The 20,132-nt window shown below is 35.8% G+C and overlaps 2 protein-coding genes across 6 annotated transcripts in view; one reads left to right on the plus strand and one right to left on the minus strand.

The window, feature by feature from the left end:
- Positions 1-4,181, plus strand: part of slc39a6 (solute carrier family 39 member 6) — a 20,572-nt gene extending 16,391 nt beyond the window's left edge. For all 5 annotated transcript variants that reach the window (XM_088918661.1, XM_088918659.1, XM_088918660.1 and 2 more), the window contains 2 exons: positions 2,734-2,821; positions 3,917-4,181. The gene's annotated coding sequence lies outside the window, so the exon portion shown is untranslated. The remainder of the gene's footprint in view (positions 1-2,733; positions 2,822-3,916) is intronic.
- On the minus strand, positions 625-19,282 carry LOC148833077 (uncharacterized). The gene is made up of 13 exons (XM_088918169.1): positions 19,128-19,282; positions 11,138-11,344; positions 10,415-10,569; positions 9,486-9,628; positions 7,561-7,761; positions 5,854-6,173; positions 5,413-5,677; positions 4,511-4,914; positions 3,834-3,940; positions 3,447-3,636; positions 2,581-2,772; positions 2,030-2,133; positions 625-1,619 (listed from the first exon to the last, which is right to left on the minus strand). The coding sequence occupies exons 1-13, from the start codon at positions 19,204-19,206 to the stop codon at positions 1,524-1,526; spliced, it is 2,463 nt and encodes an 820-aa protein (XP_088774295.1). The 5' UTR covers positions 19,207-19,282; the 3' UTR covers positions 625-1,523.
- Between the last annotated feature and the right edge of the window lie 850 nt (positions 19,283-20,132).

A 20,132-nucleotide genomic window follows, 5' to 3' on the forward strand; every position in this document is an offset into this window, starting at 1 on the left:
CGGTAAAAGTCGAAACCCCATCTGAGGGGGCTAAGGCGCTGGTGTGAGGTTAGCGAAAACCAGAACAAAAACACAAAAAGGGGGAAAAACAAAACAAAAAACGAAAAAGAAAAATGTGTCACTGAGCACCACAGCATCCGGGCTGGAAGTAGCCTTCCTAACAGGGTCCTGTCTGGCGGAAAAAAAGCCCCTTTGCAAAGCGGTATCCAGACTGGACTTGCGCTATTTAACGGGAGCAGGGAGCACAAAGCCAAAACAAAAAGAGAAACTCAGCCTATTCCCGTGGAAGATGCACAGCGGGACAGGGGAGGAATAGGTCAGCCTTCCCCGGTGGAGATGCACAGTGGGACAGGGGAAAAGAAAAATAGTAAAATGACTGCCTTGCGCTCGGTCACAATGCCCTCCAGGACTATCAGTGGAATGGTCCTCCCCTTGCGGGGGTCTGCTCATCCCGCCGGGGAGGTGCTCAGTGTGTCTTAAAGGGCCCCCACAGCTGTGCTTCGTCTTTAATTGGCCAGGTTAGCAGTGGTTACTAAGGCAACTTGTCGCCCTTAATTCAGGGCTCCACCTCCACACTGAGCACGCCCCCGCGTTATGTAGTGTATAACAGAAATAAAAACGGAATTTTCTTAAGAATTCCCAAAAGTTTAATTCTATTACTAAGCCAAAAAGAATAACAAGTTAACTATGACCTTCACAATCTAAGGATTCTTCAGTGCAAGGAAACATTCTGGATTACTGTACGACAGTGGTATTAAAGCCTTAATTACAACACAATATTAATATCAATAACAAAATTCGGTACAAAATAGTACAGTTTTATATTTTTTCAAATGTATTTCAGGACATCTTCTGGTCTTCATGGTCTTCACAGTAGGATCACATTCATGGACTAAATTGCATAAAACTCGGGGGATTATGTCTTGGACTTATGTACTGTATATAGTAACTTGTGATTGTTCTAGAGATGTCATTCTGCAAACCTATGGTTTTGGTTCCTCAAAGTTCAAAGGCCATATATGTTTGCTTGTCAAACCTCTATGGAGGAAAAGGGACTGAATCCCAGAAACAGCTTCTGCAACCTGGTGCTAAGTGTATATTTCAGATGTATAGTTTAAATTGCTTCCAACATTGGTCACCTAAAGCTCTAGCCTGAGAATTTTCATGGTCCCATCCAATATCATTACTTTGTTTCTTCCACCCCCAAAAGCAGCAGCAAAGCAATTGTGATGTGATTTTGTGCACATCTTAATTGCTGATGGTACCCCATTTAAAATTAACTTTAGAGAGTTTAATTCCCTTGGATTGCAAGTGGCATGATTTCTAAATTAATGTTTTCTTGGAAATCAAATATTCATGTCTGTATGTTGTGAGGAGCTCTTTAGTATACTCGGGTCAAAATGATAGAGCAATTCATTGTATTTGTTCTCTTTAAAATATTCACTAAATTGGTCTCAGAATTGGAAGTGATCTGTTAATTTGAAGTGAATGAAGTGATTAATAGTGAATTTCAATTAAGTGAATTAAGTTTTAAATGTGAGGCACTTGTTAAGGTAGTGCAGGGCTGCTTGATGACATTTCTGTTCTTTTTCCAATTCCAGTCTATTTGACTCCAGTTCCTTAAATACAAAGAACAACTATGAGCAGTTATCACGAAAAGTTGTATTATAAAGTACCTTGCATACTGTAACATTACTAATTATTTGGTTTAAGGACAAACAAGTCTCCTTATAATTTTACTAACCACTTAAATGATGTATTTAGTTTTAGATTTTCACTGTAGGACATTGTTAATGCTAGGCTAATGTGAAAATATTTTATCAAAAATGTTTAAATAACGTTTTGAATGAGAAATGTCAGCAAAAAAATTAAATTCATTTGTAATCCTAAAAGATTGATTAATAATACAGATGCATCTAGCCTGGTAATTACTTACTTGGAACAGAATTCTGAATGTCCATCTTAGCTTTAACAATATGTAACCCATTTTATAGAAGGAAATATGCAAAATTATTAGTGTTCTGTTTACCTGCAGATGTGCTCTTAGACTGTCTGCTGTAAATTTCAACTCTTTGTTTTTCGCTTTTAGCGTTGCCAGCTGTTCTTGAAGAATACTTTCCTCCAGCTTTCTTTCTATATAAAACAGGAGACGTACAGTATAATGAGTCTTATGATTCAATGAACTGTTAAGTGTCAATAACACGTTTGGTGGCGGCAAAACCTTTTTCTATTTAAACACGAGTTTATACAGTACATGCTTTAGAACAGTAAAATTGATTTTTGAAATTCTCTGTCAGGAAAATAAACTTTCTACACTCTTTTAAGATAGATTAATAGAAAGGTTTCAAAAGACATCTAGCCTATTTGATAGTAGCCAATTGTAAAATAAGATAAAGCAAGAAAAGTAACACTGTAGTCCCAGATTGAGTGCTTAATTATAATGGAACATTCAGAACACAGAAACTTCACAAGTACTGCTGACCTTTACTTGAGTTGATTCTTCTTTACATACATTGTAATTGCAATTAAATGCTATTCATTAAAATAATATCCAAAATGATGCAGTGGTCCTTAATTCACCTTCAGTATACTCTTGATAGGTCTCAAATACATGGTCAATTCCTTGCCATTTGGGTAGCCAATCCATTTCACCTTCAGAAAACGTGTCGCTACTCTGATTTTCTCTGGAGCAGCTGGAAGAACCTAAATCTGTTTTCTTAATTGCCATTTCAGTCGGTGACAGAGATCTGGAACTGGAATCTTCATCACTGTCTGAAATACATCCGGTTGTAAGAGGCAAAAAAATCTTTTCACAAAAAAGGTGAGCTCTAGATTAGTAGGGCCATGATTTAAAGTAAAGCTTTCAGAAGATTTAAAAGAATTAAACTTCAGATTTATTAAGAAAACATTTTTACTACAATGCATTGGGGGAATTATCTGAAAAAAAAGCTTATGTTTCTAGTAAGATTCTCGCTTCTTGGTACAAACATATAAAAGAGAACTTAGGTTAAGGTTCTACATTTGTACTAGTACTTGCTTAGACTCATATGTATATTGTACTGATTTTTTTTTCTTTCAAAGCAATTGGTATACTGTATTACACAGTCCATAACACCCACATACTGTAGTTCATAAGTAGTTGTGCTAATCTTGCCATTCTTCATTTTGATAGAATTTTAACCTACTTAATAAGCAGTTCTTTGGAAAAAAAATAAATTCCCCTTTTCTGAGTTGGAAATACCCCAGCATTGGGCAATATACACTGTGGACCTTCAGTGTAGAATTGTATCAAGAGCTCGATTGTCTTTATGTTGTTCTCTATACTCATGCCTAAATATTTAGAGTTACACTTTTCTAGATATATTTCATGCTTATTGTATAAAACAAGCTGGCAAACTGCTTAAGTACTTTTTTGGTAATGTTGTGCTTCACAAATTTGCATTTACCTTCTGCTTCAGAAGACACCTGTGGCTTCATATCCAAGAATTTTTGGAAATGTTCTTTCTTTGAGGTTTGGCCACCATTCAGTTCTCCAAAATACTGGTTGTGGGGCCTGGCAGTGTGAAACCCCGAGGCACACACAAACCTTTCTCTCTCCACCCGTGTCTTGTCCTTGGCATTTTCAGTATCTACAGTCTTCAGAAATTATAAAAGATACTCAAACCTTTTTGCTTTTTATCAGTGGGCTATTCAAAAGTGTCCTTGTGTACAGGCTAGCTTTGTGCAATTAGTACATACATCATTCGAAAAGGATTTATACTATTATTTTTATATTTTTGCAGACGGTGATGTGGCCAGTGGGGCTGATATTAAAAGATGGCATGTCCTCTTACCCAGTGTGGACTGCCTGCTTTTAGAGTTGGATGTTTAAAATCTCTCATCAATAATTCTTTATTTGCCTGTTTCACATCCGCAGAAACTTCACTGTGTGATGGTATACCTGAAAAGGAGCAAAACAGTATTTTGACTTCACTGAAGTCAACGTCTGTTTCTGAAGACATGGCCCGGAAATTGTTTCTTTGTCTCTCAGTTAAAACATTGCTATTGAAAAAAAAATTTAGAGATTTAAAATCTTTGATAATTGTTTTCATCGCAGCTAGAATTTTCAAGTCGGAATAGGAAGAGACATAAAAAATAACTGGTGATTGAAATAAAATGTTAATAAAATAACCAATGTAAAATGAAGCGTCATGGAGTAAACTGGCACTGATTCAAGGTATCTTAATGAGGGTAGAAAGCTGTGATTTCAGTACTCTGTACAATACTAAAGAATTTCATTTATATTCCTTTATACTTTACTGTTACTACAGTTATTTCAATAAAGTGTATTTATGCATCACTTCTGTCTACCAATTAAACTTAAGAACAGTGCAGTTGAACTACAGTATATGATTACGTGATCCTAGAAAATGTTAAGATTATATAGTTCAGATTGAGAAAAGTGTGAACACTGTGATGCAGCAATCCACTACCAAGACATGTGACAGTACTTGTCCACAGCCAAGCATACCTCTTTTCCTGGACTCATCTGTGTTTTTTCTCAGGTGATCTGTTTCCCTGTCAAGAGCTTTCTGTTCCAGTGGGCTCCTGTGTTTCTCACAGTGGCTAGTAGAGCTTCCTCTACTTCCAGTGTTGTTGGACGCTGGGGCTTTTTGTCCCTGTGTGATGTTAACCTTGGTTTTTGTAGTCTTTTCTGATGAAGTCACTGATGAATGCAGGCTGTGTATCTCAGAACAGTGGACACTTGGATTGCAGTGGTTTCCACTTGCATTCTGCTTAGTGCTTTTATTTCCTGGTCCCAGAAAATAAGGGATATGACTTAACAAGTCAGGCATGGAGAGAAATCCACAATAGTCTTGTGCCAGATAGGTGTTATAATAATCCTTTTGCAAGGCAGTTAATCTGTTTTTTGATCTGTTAAATTAAAAAAAGGGCATATATTAAGTTTTGTTTAAATTGTTGTTCCAAAACCAGAATCCTCTCATTTCAAGAAGGAGCTTTTCTCTTAACATTTCTTAATTAAGGCTTTCTTATTTACTTCTATTCCATGATACCATTTGTGTTTTAAAATTCCATTGTGCTAAGGGAAGGAAAACTACAGTGTTATGTGAATTCAGTAGCAAGTTATGTTAAACAGTTGACCTTCTAGTCTTTGTAAATTTCTTTGGATAGAATAGATCAAATAGAATTGAACAATTAATACCCAGTTATTATTTGTGAGAAATATTTTATTTCTCAAATTAGAATCCTATTTCTATACTTTCTATAAACAAAATAGTGTCAGCACACAAGTGTTCACAAAATTTAAAGTCTCTGATATTTCAAGAAAAGAGAACATCATTGAGAGGTGTTTTCTAAATACAAAGTGTGTAATTTACTTTAGTATTCCATTTATCATACCTTTAAACATACCTGATTTCACCAGTTTTCATATACATTGTTATGGCTGGGTTTTCATTTGCTTCCAGTAAATTGTGGTCTGGGATGACTTCCTTATTGCTATGTTGATGTCTTAAGATATTCAAATTCAGATCTTGTTCACTGGGCCAAGGAGAAGATAGAGGATGTATTCTGTTTGGTGATGAAGAGGAGGATGTTGATGAAGATTTAAAACCAATGGTGTTCTCAGCCTCTGTTGTGAGAGTTGTTCTCTCAGGCAAAACAGATTTTATAGGGTCTGAAAAAAAATAAACCCCTTTAAGAGAGATGTAGTGTAAGTGGTATAAGTATCTTTAATTGGTTAAACGATTTACGGCAAAAGTAAGAGTACAGCCTAGTTTGTGGCCTTCGGAGGTTTTTGGCACAGCCCCAAAACACTTTTTTTTAAACATAGAATAGGGAAAAATACCTTACCTATCACCATTGATGAATGAAACATGCATTCTCTTTGATGTTGGTCTTTTGCATGGTATAGTCTCTGAAAATGATGTCCTCCATAGCTAACTCTAGGAGATTTGTTGCTTTTGTTGAAGGAAGGCTTGTGACTCAGCAGTTGATTCTTTGCAACATCTAGGTCCTTTTCCTGTTTTAGTTCTTCCTGTCTGTTGAGTCTTTTTTGTTCTCTGTTTAGTGATGGCTCACTGTCTCCTGCATTTGTCAGGGTTGTGCAGCAAGAGTGATTCTCATGTTTATCTTCTCTGGACCTGTGGCTTGTTGTTTTCTCTATGCTGCTCCTATGAAAGAGACATCATAAAGTATGAATATTGAGGCTATGGTTTTTTAAATACCTAGCAGATATCCCGGCATTTCATTCCTATCTCAAAACGGTTTTTGTATTACAAAAGGCATGGAGTGTCTTATCTTTTGAGGTTTGTTTTTAATTTATACTATACACCCATGCATACTACATTTTAGTTAATCACCCTGTCATTGTCTGTAGTACTTCCATATACACTGTATATACTGTATACTTTTCATTCTCATGTTGTCTAAGGTATGAGATGCTTAGAAATTATGTCTCCACATTAGTCTGTATGAAAAAGTCTTAATACTGTACATCTAATTTAGTCTACATGAAAAAGATCTTCTTTGTCTTTTGTCTACTTTAACAGCTGCAGGCTATATACTGTATACTGATACCCATTAAAAATGCAACAAATGAGTATCCATTGCTTCAAAGCAATGTGCCATCCACACACAGTTTGTAAAAGGATAACAAAGAGTTTAATCAAGTCAGGCAAAAGGTGAAAAAAAAGACAGTGTTAAGCAGTCACTTACAGTATGTGGTAAGTCTCATTTCTCTTTGCCGTCACTTATAAACTAACCCTGAGGAAAATGTCCTGTAGTCAGCAGATCGTGATCTACAAAAGCATGTTATTGTAGAATGTTCTGTATTTTAAAGGCACATTTTAAGTCTGCTTACATTGAGAAAAAAATATTCTGTCACTGCTGCCAGTCCCCTCTTCTTCACCTACAGTAGTTAACTGTATTTCTAAGGACTGTTACACAATAAGATAATGTTGGAGGAATAGAGAGATTGTACATGTTTATATTATTAGGTAGAAAATGAACACACTTTATCCAACAAGTCAAACGTCAGGTTACAGCTTTGTTGTTCTGAAGTTTGAATAATGGATAACAGATTCCCGATGAGAGAAGATGATTGTCTGGCCTGTCCTAGTCACAGAACATCACAGTTCTACAACATTCAAGAAGAACGTTCTTCCCATTCTTCACCTTTATATGTCAGTGAAGCTGATCAATAAGAATAAATAAACAGTCATGTTATAAACTAGGGGTGGCACAATGGGTGTTAAGGCTGCTAGATTTCAGTTAGCATGCCTTCTGTGTGTATTTGACTTCCTGAGAATTTGTTTCCTCTGGGTCTCTTAAATTTCTCCATGGCTCTCTGATTGACCAGCTAACAGCTCTTATTCTCACAATGTACTCTATACTTCCAGCATATTCACCTGGATGTCAACATGATAATCAGCTATCTGGTAATATTAGATATTAAACTATAAAGTGTGATGTATAAATTTATATTATGTATGGATACCCTAATTTAACCAGTTTCCCCTTTTCTTTTATTTAAAGAACATAAATGTCACTTTCACTCACCTGTAAAAATAAGGATGCAGAGAGAGCTGTGGAGTGAAATCAGGGAAGTAGTCTGATGATGAAGGGGTTGAGTCCAGGTATAGACAAGGATAAGATGGAAGGGGACAGATCATGTCTCTGCTGATATATGGATGAAACCCACTGAAGTAACCCCTAGCACCATTTCCTGTTGGTATACTCTGAGACAATGTTCTCTGAAAACTAGAAAAAACACACACTATTTTTTTCTCTGTACACTCAAAGAAAGCTCCAAGTGAAGAACCATCCACAATGAGGTGGTATGTTTTTTTCTTCTTTCCTTCTCCTTGGAATTAATCCCTGTGTGGTTGCTGACACAACTCTCTGCTCAATAGTTTGTATTTGTCTTTGTTGCATGTACAGTACTGTACTCCTTTGTACTGTATGTGCATCTTCTACGCATTTATTTTAGCTTCAGTCATTAGTCTCATCTGCAAATTACTTTTGTGATTTGAGGTGAATGTATTATGCATCACAATGACTTTTTAAAAATATTTTTGTTTCATACAAGTATGGAGTCACTGAGATTGACAGGAATTTATTTTAAAATAATTAAAATGCTCAGAATTTGCCATTTGTAATATGACATACAGTAGCCTGCAGTGTCATTGTACGATACAGTATTTTACTAAGATGTAAATACAACTGATTGTATGACCATACATTAGTCATTTTTTAAAATGGGATTGAAAGATTTTCACTTGAGAGACAATTATTTCCTGAAAGCAATTATAAACTAGAGGTGAAAACTGCAAAGAATGAAAAACAGAGAGGAATATTTTTCCAGCTTGAGTAGTGTTACACAAAGATGCAACATATCTTTAAAACATATGGTTAAGAGAAAATTAAAATTAAAAAGAAATGTAAAGCTGTTATCATCTTACTGAGCTCCGATTCACTTCAGTCTGCAAAGTCAATCAGCAGTTAGAGATTTTGTCATTCAATGGAAAACAGTAAACAAAAGAAAATGAAACCTGAGGTACAGAACATATGAATGTTTACATTTTCCTGGCAAACAGTTTTGAGACATCTTTTCAAAAGCTATTATACTGATTCAACCACTTTGATTTAACCACACAGCACAGAGCAGATATACAGTACAGTACATGCAGAAACACCTCAAATAATCAGAAACAGTGAAGACAGCAAGCATTTTCCTGTCACGTGTTTTGACTATCTTCAGTTCAATTGATCTTTAGTTCTATTTTTAATTTAGGGTAAATGAACAAAAATAAGAAAAAGATATCACTTCTTTCATGAAATCCTGTAATCAAAAAAGTATTCTGTAATGTTAGTTTCTGTATATGCGTGTGGCTGTGATCTTTGTGTTTCCTTTTATTGACATATTAACAAGGAGTCTTATCTTCAGGTTGCCCAAAATTCAATTTAGCCCAAAAGAGTGAGTTATTTAAAATGATTGTGATTTTTCCCAATTTCTAATTCTTTTTCTTTCACTACAGTTACATTGAACTACATTAATTTACCATTTAACACGTACCAGATCTAAGCAGTCATTTCAGTTTTGCCCATGAGTAATTATTGTATGATGCACAGTTCAAACACTGCAACAAAAGCCCTGCCTGAGTTAGGTGAGTTTGGTGAGTTGGTCACTGTGTCTTAACTCGTGTTACACAAAGTGACTCTTCCACTGTGCTATGTATTTGTGAGCCTTAAGAATTATGAGTGAAAGCAGCATGAATGCATCATTTCATGTTACCTCTACTGTAAACACTACAATGAGAAAAAAGGAAAACATTTCACTTTTCACAGGAGGAATATTATCAATATTGCCCTCAATATCAACAATCATATAATCATACATTACTACCCAACTTGTATGTTTCAAAAACAGTGAAAGTTTCATTATGCATGGTTTAGATAAATCCTTGATCCTCAAGAGCACTCACCTGAGTGAAGAGAATCCCGCATCCTGTTCTGTGTTTCGTGGAAAAAAGTGAGCAGGAAGAGAAGAAGAGGTGGACGTTTCATGTTTCACCCAGCAGGAACTTGAATTAGGGAGATTATTTCTAACATGCCTAGTCAGGTATGGCTGTGGAAAACCAATAAAGGACATGACCTGATTGATAGATATCGCAAATGCTTTGATTATGATGGTTCTTCACTGTAGTATACAAAACCCCTGAAAGGACATGGAGGGAAAAAGCTATCTGCTATAGGTTGCACTAGATACTGTATGTTTTTGTTCTTGAACCATACACATTGATACACATCAATAAAGTGTGTCGTGAAAGTGTCCCATAGACCACAGAATCTAGTTTGGGTTTTGGCACAGAAAAAACGATGCTACAATATGTGGAGTTAATTTGCCTAATGTTAGAACAACACAGCTGGGTACTACTACTATCTGAGAAACAGACGTCTGATGCCTTTGCCTACAATGTGTCAACTTGTTTCGCAGGCCAGTTTCTTTGCTATTTGTGATTGCATACTATGTTGTGGTTTGCTTGCTGCAAGAATATCATGTATTGTAGCTCTCTTGCTCAAAGATCAGAAGAGATTAGATATTAACCTGTGAGGAAACCACAGTGGTGGCTGCTTCTGAACATCTTTAGGAGATGTCAACTAAATTATATATTTATATAATGTCCAGCTCAGCTAAATAAAGTAATTTAAAATGTACAGTAAATGTCCCTTAGATGAAGATAGCATTGTTTTTAATTCTGTTACAATTCAAAAGTGCTTTTTGTGCAGTCTGTCTAATACTTCCAATGAAGTCCAGCACAGTTAAATGGTAAGGAATTGGGTTTCTGTTGCATCTTGCACACCTCATCTTGTGCATTGCCAGATGATGTAAATATCAAGAAACTGGCCATACCTGAGATCTGTCCTTCCTCCAGATATCATTTTCAGGAAATGTCTGAGTAATACTGGCAGCAGGCATGGGTTTCCCAAGGGGTCTCTGAAGAGTTCTGCTGGGAGGCTTGAGATTAAGTGCGGCTGGAGAAGTCTTGCCACCAGCATAAGCAATCTCTGAAACCAAAACAAAAATAAAGCACATTTTTTTTCTCTATTTTTGTAGTTTATCTCTACAACAATGTTATTACCATTTAATGTTTTGGGGAGAACTGAACTTAAAGGGGGTAAAGTAAATGTCTTGCTCATGGATACAGCAGTACTGTAGCAGTAGTGTTTGCCTCGGACACTAAGTCCTAACTAATGCGGTAGATACAGTAACATACTCTAAGTATAACATACCAGAATACCATGATTATTGTTGCTTTAGGGATCGTTACACCCAAATACTGTACATTTAAGTGCATTGAAGCCCTCACATTCTCATGTATATCCTACCTTTAGAACTAAACCTACACTACCTATTTACAGTAGCTCACAATGTACAGTATTTTCACTGATGTACGAGCCTTTAAATCTTATAAAGGCAGGATTAGACACATTCAACAGATAGGATAAGTGATTTAAAACTGTTCTATGTATGAAGACATACTGTTGACCAAGCATTTAGGTGCTTTAGTTGACACAAACAACTTTGTAGGAAAAATATATAAACTGTTTAGACATGTTAGTTGTCCAGTTGTACCTTGGGGCTCATTGGTCAGTGTAGCTAACTGTTTCAATGCAGCTGCATAGCTTTCTGGATGTCTTGAGGCTTCTGAAGATGTAGAGCAGTGGGTGGAGAGGCCTCCTCTAGAAAGCAGAGACACTCTGGAGGAAGAGAGAGCCAGAGGACTGAAGGTGGCAGCGGTCCTCGTAGTTGGTATAAAAGTGCTAGACTCACAGCTTACCCCTGTGATAACAAAAACAGTAAAAACACTTAAAAATGTGGCAACAATTCTTTGAATGGAAGTGGAGACTCTACCCCTTCTACAGTGTACATAAAATTAAACATAAATATTGAATATATGAATCCTGATATCTAAAAAAATAGATTTTAAAGACATTTTGAATATGGAATTACTTAAGTCCTGCAATTCCAATAGTCTGTTTAACACATAAGGACTCTGTATCATAACTGCTGTAAAAAATTACAAACATTCTTTCAGACTTTGAAATCCATGAAAATCATGACCTTAAATTTAAATGGAAACTGCAATGATATTTTTATATTTCAGGATTAGAAAGAATAAGCATTGATAAATGCATTTCATACCACATTAAATGTAAAATGTACCATACACTTGTAAAACCTCCACTTTCCATCATAAAAAAAGAATATGGGCACTGCCATATTCTGTGATTCAGAATTACATTAGTCATTACAGTGACAAGTGAGCAGGAAGGGAGTGCATCATGTCACAATTCGTGGGAGCACTCACTCTTGCCTGTGGCAAGACCAGGGGTTTGCGACAACATGGCCACTTACAGTACTTTCACAAAGTTCACCATTTTGTGCTTAATTCTAAATTTGTAAAAATGTTCTATATCATCAATTTATTTTGTTACTGATATTTAATAACTGGTCTGAGAAATTGGGACTGCAGTTCCCCTTTAATTCAAATTCATTTACATTAGAAGTAAGTAAGCCTATACACTAGAATATCTAAACCTGCAAAAATTAGTTTCTATTTTAACTCAAGATGAGATGTACAGCTAATGAAATATAGTTTTTCGTTCTAAAAAATGCGGTCTAAAACTCATGTATTTCATCACACACATGAATGTAAGAACAAACAAAGGTTTGCAAATGAGGGAGGACATTTGGCTCTTCCAGTTCTTATGGAATTTAGTAACTAATTGATCCAAGGATCTCATCCAACTGTTTTTTGGAAAAAGGCACTGGCTTCGACCACATGGCTGTTTTATTTAAAAATAAAACTTTCTGTGAACATACAGCGACGTCCTTTCATTAATTTCTACTTTAGTCCTTAAGTATCTATCTATCTAATGAATGAGAAACAAAAACATCCTTCCAACCCGCCCATGACTCCTAGCCTGTTGTTTGACCTTGTCGTGATTGGCCCAGCAAGACAAGCCAGACATGAGGAAATGGCAAACATTGTGTGCAGCATGATGTATGGCCCTGTGACCCTAACAGTGCAGGCTAAAAGGACAAGCTCAAAGCTGCTGCTGAACCATAAATAATGGATATATTGAAACCATTTTCATTAGCACAAACACACACCAACATGAGCTGGATACTGCAATAAAGCATGTTTTGTAAGAGAGATAAAGCTACTCCAGGACTTCAGTTGATTGAGGGATTTCTTTGCTCTGAGTCTGAGACACACATACTGCATACTCGGTAGATACAGCATTTAGTTCAAATGCTTTTAATTAAAAAGCATGTTTCATTTGCTGTGAGAACTGCTGCTGTTTTAAAAATGCAAGTAATTAAATGACACCCATGAAGCTAACTACTGAATTTAATCTGTCATTTTAATGTTCGATACCTGTGTCACCAAGCCCAATATACACATACATTACAATTGTGTGCATTTATTTCTGTAGGTTATGGATTGTTTTTCTTCTGGTTTTTTTAAATAGATGTTAGATTACCAAAGTCTGTTTATAAATGTACTGATCAGATTTCATAGATTTCAACTTTGCATACACATTCTTTTCTCAAGTATTGCCTGGCAAAGCAACAAGATATTTGTGCAGGAGAATGGACAAGTAGCAGCAGAGGACTCCTTACTTCTGTCAGTCAGGCAATCAGAATGTGTTTATGAGATAAAAACACACTGATACTAATAATCTCCTTCTCTGCTCTCTCACAATCCCTCAATCTCACAACTGAGTCATGAAGTGACTCAAGAATGGTTCCCCCACCAAAAAAGGAGTCTCCTGTCTTTAAATTACCCAAAAGAATCTGACACTCCCCGTGGGGTATTTACTCTCAATGCAAGTTGGTTGCTCATAGCTCTGTAATGGAGTCAGTCAAGCTCAATACCATGAAAGAAACAAATGCCTTCAGTAAAGTGGGTGCAGGAAATGGTGTGATTCTTATTCACTTTCCTGGAGATGAACACAGTGGAACACAATCTTTACTCTTTAATTTATGGTGAAGGCAAAAGAAAAAGGCCTGGGAAAACCAAGCTAGTAAACTAGTGAACACTGGGCAAATGTCCAGGTTCCATAGCAACACAGAAGTTCTTTCTCCTCCTATTCTCACTCCTATCACAATATTGAACTCTTTACTGAAACAACATGTTGCCATGTACTGTTCTGCCTCTTTTTTGGATTGTCCTCAGATGTCAGCTTAGACAATACTTTGGCTGTTTTAAAAAACACAGCAATGTATTGCACTGTATTAGTATTATTTTTTTTATTTTATCCAACCTTTTAGCAAGGACATCTCATTATTATTAATTTCAGACACTGAATACAATAAGATGTTCAGAGTAATGCACATATATCATAATATAGTACACAGTGTTGTTCTCCTCTGGATCAAAATATAAGGACAATAGCCACTAGACAGAAAAATATGTACTGGCTCTCCTTTCCTCTTGTAGTATAATTATAATGTCATTTTCCTTGGTAATGAAAGTAATATTTATTTCTAAATTGTCCATTACCCCTTTAATGTCTTTAAAATCTTTTATAAAATGTATTTTTCCAATTAGATGAATCTGTAGCTTAATTCGTTTTGTCTTGCCAGGAATGTTGCCTTTTGGATCATTTACACTCCAATTTCTGTCCTTTTATTTTTGGTCATACTAGTAAAACTGAAAAAGAATGAGCTAATATGAAACTATGGAAAGTTTTAAACTGAGTCAAACTAGAAAATCGTAGGTACAGCTCCTATTGTTCTGTCAAATATATTGTCTTGATGGGAGTCAATGTACCAAAAATACTAAGATATGATCAACGTTAATTAATTATATAGCAATTTATGTACCCTAAGAAAACCATGGTGGGAAATTTCAAAATATTATATCATACAGACTATTATTAACATTATTAATACATTTTATTGTTTTTTTAATATTTTATATTATCACACATTTTCCATTGATAGTGACAGAACATCAAACAAACAATAGGTGGAGCAATTGCCTTAAAAATGAAATTTGCAGCCCAGAAAGAGCTAACATCTAAAATAGTCCGTTTTTATCATCTATATATACTATATTCAAAAGATAGGTGTGGGGAAACATGATTGGCCATTCTATCCTACAGCCCTGCTCAGACAAAACTGAATTAAAACACGGTTTCTTCCTAAACAGTATCTTGAGCAAGTCATTTTTTTCCATTGACAGATGTTATGGATGCAGTCGGGTTCACCATTCAGGCTCTGCTCGAAATTACACAGTTTCCTGCAGATGGCAGTAAATGGTGAATTGAAATACAAGCTTTATCCAACACAATACTTGACACAGAATATATGCTAATACAACAATTATGCTAGAGGCACAGAAGGAAGATTTTTCCAATATACAGTATGGTGTTCATCAACAACCCCATGGAAAAAGTTCTGCATTATTTCTGATATTTGTATAATTTCACACCTTCCCATTTTGAATTTTGAATTTGTTAAATATCTGCACTAACACAATGGCGGCAAGTTCTGACTCTTCTTCACATTCTTGCGTCACACACTTTGTATTCCATTACTTTGTACTACAGTCCACTAAAATGAATCTTGTGTGTGAAATATGTGAATGGTTCAACTTTTTTACTCCATGTGCAGCATTGTTACATTATGAAAGTGTTGCCAAACCAACTGTTATCTTTTTCATTTTCGATTATAAAGAAAAAGGACAGTGTCTGCTAGGTAAGACAGCCCAGTTAAATATAGGGTAGCAAACAAGTCATCAATTCTCCTCTGCCAGCCACAGGATTTGAACCAGCAACCTTCCAGCTACCGGCACAGATCCTTAGCCACAGATCCACTGCTCTGAACGATTCCGCTCATCTACCTGTAGTTATAGTACTTCCCAATTGTTTGACCACACATACTGTATTTTAAGGGAGTTTATATCCTATAAAATGAGAAAATGTGAAAAGTGATGCAAGTGCTAAAGGTCTTATGGTAAAAAAGGAACTAAATATAAAAAAGGGAACCTTCGCAAAGAAATGTTTCAGCGTACAGCCTTGAAGCAATAAAGTTAAGAAAAAATTTAGTCATCTCTCATGTGAAGATTCCCCTCTCTTTGTCTTGCAATCAGTACCGGCGCCTTTTTATTCTGGCCTGTCCTTGATCCAGTCCTTCTGCTTCCCTGCCTTTCACTCAGGTTTCCTCCATGTTGGGGTTGCTGAGAGCCAATGATTCAGAAACTCACTTATGAAGCCCAAGGGCCGGGACTGCTGTGGCTGTGCCTCACTTCACAGCCTTTACAGTCTAGAATCACCAGATCAACCCACAAGCCCTATACAGTAAATCAGTCCAATATTTTCACAGGTTTGCTCCTTCTGCACAGATTTGCCATGCCCCACGACCCTCCACCTGGGACCTTGTGTAAAGGTCACAGTAATCACTGGAAGTTTAGATTTCTAAGGATGGCTTGTCTGACTAATTTCATCCCCACTCCTGACTGTGCTGTGATGATTGTACAATGCTGATTGAGAAATCCTGGTAACAGTCAGCTAGTGCCTTGAGCTAGGCTTGTGACGTCTAGGCCATTGTGCTCAAGCTGCACCTACTGGTTGGGTCCCACGGGCACCACCAGCACTGTTTACTTAAGACATGTTTTGTGTGCACAGGGCTGATAGAATTCAGTATTATAGTGGCCATGGAATCCTTGTAAGGAATTCATTGGCACATTCAGCATCACCTTTCAATGAGCTCTTACAATATGCTCTTTAAAAAGGGAGCCAATATACTAACCAAATAATTTCAATTGATTAAACATGTAAGTAAACCAAAAGCAGAGAACGCACCTTTAATTGATCTAAAACACTGTCTTAATTAAACTGAATAAGGGTTTAGACTATTGCATGCATCAGATTAATATGCATGAGATATTAATGCCTTTTAATATGTATGAAATAAAAACTCCAGTAATATATATGCCAGATTGTTGCACCTTTTACTGCAAGCTCAGAGGCACTAGGGAAGTCCCAGAGATCACAACCTCCCTGACTCCAGACCATTGGAGTCCCAGCTGTGCTTAGCCATTTGTTCACCTCTAACTGAGGTTCCTTTCTCCATTTTCATTTCTCAAGTCTGTTTATGAATATGAAAATCTTATGCAAACAAGTAGAAAGGAATAACTGGAAGGAAAAAAAAACAGGAGAAAGGATGCTAATTCTTTGCATCTGTTTTTGTAACTGATTATATAAACCCAAGATAGGGGAAAGGAGTCAAATATAGGATGCTGTATTACTGGGTCTGTATCAGTTTGTATTGAGGGTAAGTTTGCCATTAGGGAAAACATACCATGGCAGAGTCTATATTTATAAATGCAAGCTCTGTTTAAATCCAGGACCTATGTCCCTTTTACCTGTTTTAAATAAACATATCTTCTCTCCTTTCCCCGGATATTTAGTAACATAAATGAAGTTTTCAGAAAGAAGAAGTGAAGCTAGCTTGAGTTTTAATATCTTGAACTGCAAAAACTCTCTGAGGTCTGTTCTTTCACTCAGCAATGTGACTCTTAACTGAATGAAGAAGTGTCAATTTTTGTCACAATTAGATGTTTGTGAGATTCATGTTGCCAACTTAAGGTTTTTATTTTTACCAAGAAACCTTTTAGCCAAGTTACAAAAATCAACCGTGTGCTGACAAACAAGTTTGTTAGGGTTTGCATACAAGCATGTCCATTAATGAGAATTATTTATTTCCCATGTCTTCATCTTTAGCTTTTGTAATGTACAAAATGTGGAGCTAATGTCTTTACTGTGAAACATTCACAAAAGAGGAAATCTTTACAATAACAATATCTTAGGCAGAAAGTTAACATGCATATTACATTTATACATTAATTTAAAAAATCCATACTGTATACTGTATAAATATATATGTTTTATAAAAAGATTGTAAATCACCACCTTTGACATATCAGTTATTTCAATATTCAGTATGTAGAGTGCTTACAAAGTTGTTTGACCTACAGTATTCAACAACTGTTTCATGGGAGCTGTACACTCCAAAGCAAAAAACGCTGTTGCAAGTGCATATGGGGCCATGAAGAACATACTGTATGATCAGAGAAAAGAAAACAAACACCAGTACACACAAGTGGGTGTCCACCTTCATCTCTAGAAACACAATATATATCCTTTGGCAAAAGCTGGTTAATATTCTCTGCACTTTTATGATAAAGAGGCCTGCTAATCTATGTGTGACATCGATATGATCACTCATGCTTTATATAGCAGAATTCTCCTAAAGTCTGAATTTTTACTCACCCTTTCTCTCTGACATTCATCTGACATTTCCGCTGCCTAAAGAGGTGCTGCTGCTTTAGTGTTTGATTTTTATATTTACTTTTATTTAGGCTGACTGCATGACGTATTTTTTTAGCATGAACTGGATTTGAAAGAATGATTGCAAATGGAAGTAAAAACAAATGTGATACATATTGTTTCTGCCTCACATGGCAGGTCTTCTAGTCTGTGGTTTCCTCCAAAGTTGAAGTTTCAGTCTGGGAGAAGTAATATGGTTTGAAACAGCCTCTATTGCTTAAATTCACACCCCAGGCTGCTTCATGTATCTCTGACCACATACCAGAAAGTGGAGCTTCTGAGGGACACATTTTGTCAATCCTAAGAATAGAAAAGGCCTCGGCAGTATTTACAATCTGAATAAGTTTGTGTTTGAAGTGTCGCAGCAATACTTAGGTGGATGGACTATTCTATGGTGAATAGAATAGTCAATTCTATTTAAGCCCTTTTTAATTAAAAATAAAAACATTGATAGCAAAAAATAGCTCTAATGGATTATTTCAGGCATTGAGTGTTTTGCATCTAATCCAAAAAATGAATTTGCATCTGTTTTTATGTTGTATACTTTAACACGCATTTTAACAACCTGAGCAAAAGTACTACAGTTTGGGGTGTCTATTTAAATGCATGCAGATAAAGAAAGGTTTAGCAGACAAAACAGGCAATTTGTTCAAACCAGTGCAACATATTAACTGGGAGCTAAATTGAAATGGTTTTTTTTATGTTAAACCAGTTGTACATGTTGCCATTGTTTTATGAATTTCTCTCTTGAAGAACACTTTTATTTCACTAACAGAATGCCTTAGAGGCATCAAGATGTCAACTTGATATAAATCAATTATTTATTAAACATTGAAGACTTTGAACAAAAGTATCAATCCGACACTCACTAAAAAAACACAGTGTACCTAATTCTGTTCTGCTGCAAATAAATAAATGACAAACTAACAAAAATTAAATTTGCATCTTTTTTTCTTGTTTTGGTATACATATTGTCCTGATTTTAACAGGTTTTCAACACTTTCAACACTTGGAGGTAATGCACCAGGAAAGGCACTGAAATAAAGGCTATTATTTTTTATATTTACATAAATATTTTCAGAAACATACAAATTCCCTACAATTTGAAAAGCAGACCTTGAAGTTATAAACTTTACATAGCTCACTGAGTGGTTGCTATAGAGCCATTTAGAGTATGTTACATTACTGTTTTAACTATACTTATCCAAAATCGTACTTACCACTGGGATCCTTCTGTAATTGTCTCTGGCGGTCCTTTAGTTTCATTTGGAGGTACCATGCAGTGTAGCTGGATGCCATAGCTGATGAAGAAATGCTGTTTTTTTTAGCAAAGCTACATGGTTAGCCTTTATAATCACACATCATATTGCATCTTTGTTTTCTATTTTACTAAGCACATCAAAAGATGAGGAAATAAGCTTCCTCTATCTGATAGGCTTGTCAAAACTGTCCAGTCCACTGTTCTGCTTAAAAGCACCACACACATATAAATGTGCACTATACCCGTTCCCCTTTTGATTTCATTGGTATTGGTAAAGGTCTGAGTTTTACTGAAGCACTTTCAAGTCTCCTGAAAGTGTAAAAATACTGTAAATGGAAAAAATCTAATAATTAAATCCCATCCTTGAGCACCACATTTAGAAAGAATATGTGACAGAAAAATAAAATGGCAGGTTACTAATCTCAGTATGCGCAGGCTTGTCCTGTTTGAGGTTTCCTTTCAGAACCAAGCTATGAAAACCACTAGTATATTTATCTCTAGGAGCTCATATCTTTCCATTTCTAAATAAGTTAAACATCAACATTCTGATCTAGTTCTCTTGCAAATTTCAAAGCGTATTCAGATCAAAGGTAATGATGCTTTGCATGTTACAATATCATGTTACACTGCAGAATTTCGTCCAGAACATACACCAGGCTATTAACATTCAATGTAGAGAAGTGCAGACTATTACATGCAGGTAGCACAAATATCAATTATACAAATAAAATAAGCACCAAGCTTTACAAAACTACTTTAGTAAAAGATATAGGCTTTTGTGTTGACACAATGTTAACCAGCATCAAAAGCACAAAGGATGTTGAAATATATATGACAGGATGACCAGTAGTAATAACTTTTACCCAATCAAGCAAACATGGATCAAAATACAGCTTTTACAAGCAGTGCATTAATCTGAGGATTAAAAAGAACTCTGTGGTATGTTTAATAACTGAAGTTACCT

The sequence above is a fragment of the Atractosteus spatula genome, chromosome 6 (genome assembly GCF_055471065.1).
Source record: "Atractosteus spatula isolate fAtrSpa1 chromosome 6, fAtrSpa1.hap1, whole genome shotgun sequence".
Classification (NCBI taxonomy): Eukaryota; Metazoa; Chordata; class Actinopteri; order Semionotiformes; family Lepisosteidae; genus Atractosteus; species Atractosteus spatula.

Bases quoted from the DNA above. Each gene is read 5' to 3' on its own strand.
- LOC148833077 (XM_088918169.1), bottom strand. From the start codon at position 19,206: ATGGCATCCAGCTACACTGCATGGTACCTCCAAATGAAACTAAAGGAC. The intron at 10,570-11,137 runs GTACAACTGGAC...TTTTGGTTTCAG, and splicing joins ACTGACCAATGAGCCCCAAG to AGATTGCTTATGCTGGTGGC. The intron at 3,941-4,510 runs GTATGCTTGGCT...GCTCCTTTTCAG, and splicing joins AGATGAGTCCAGGAAAAGAG to GTATACCATCACACAGTGAA.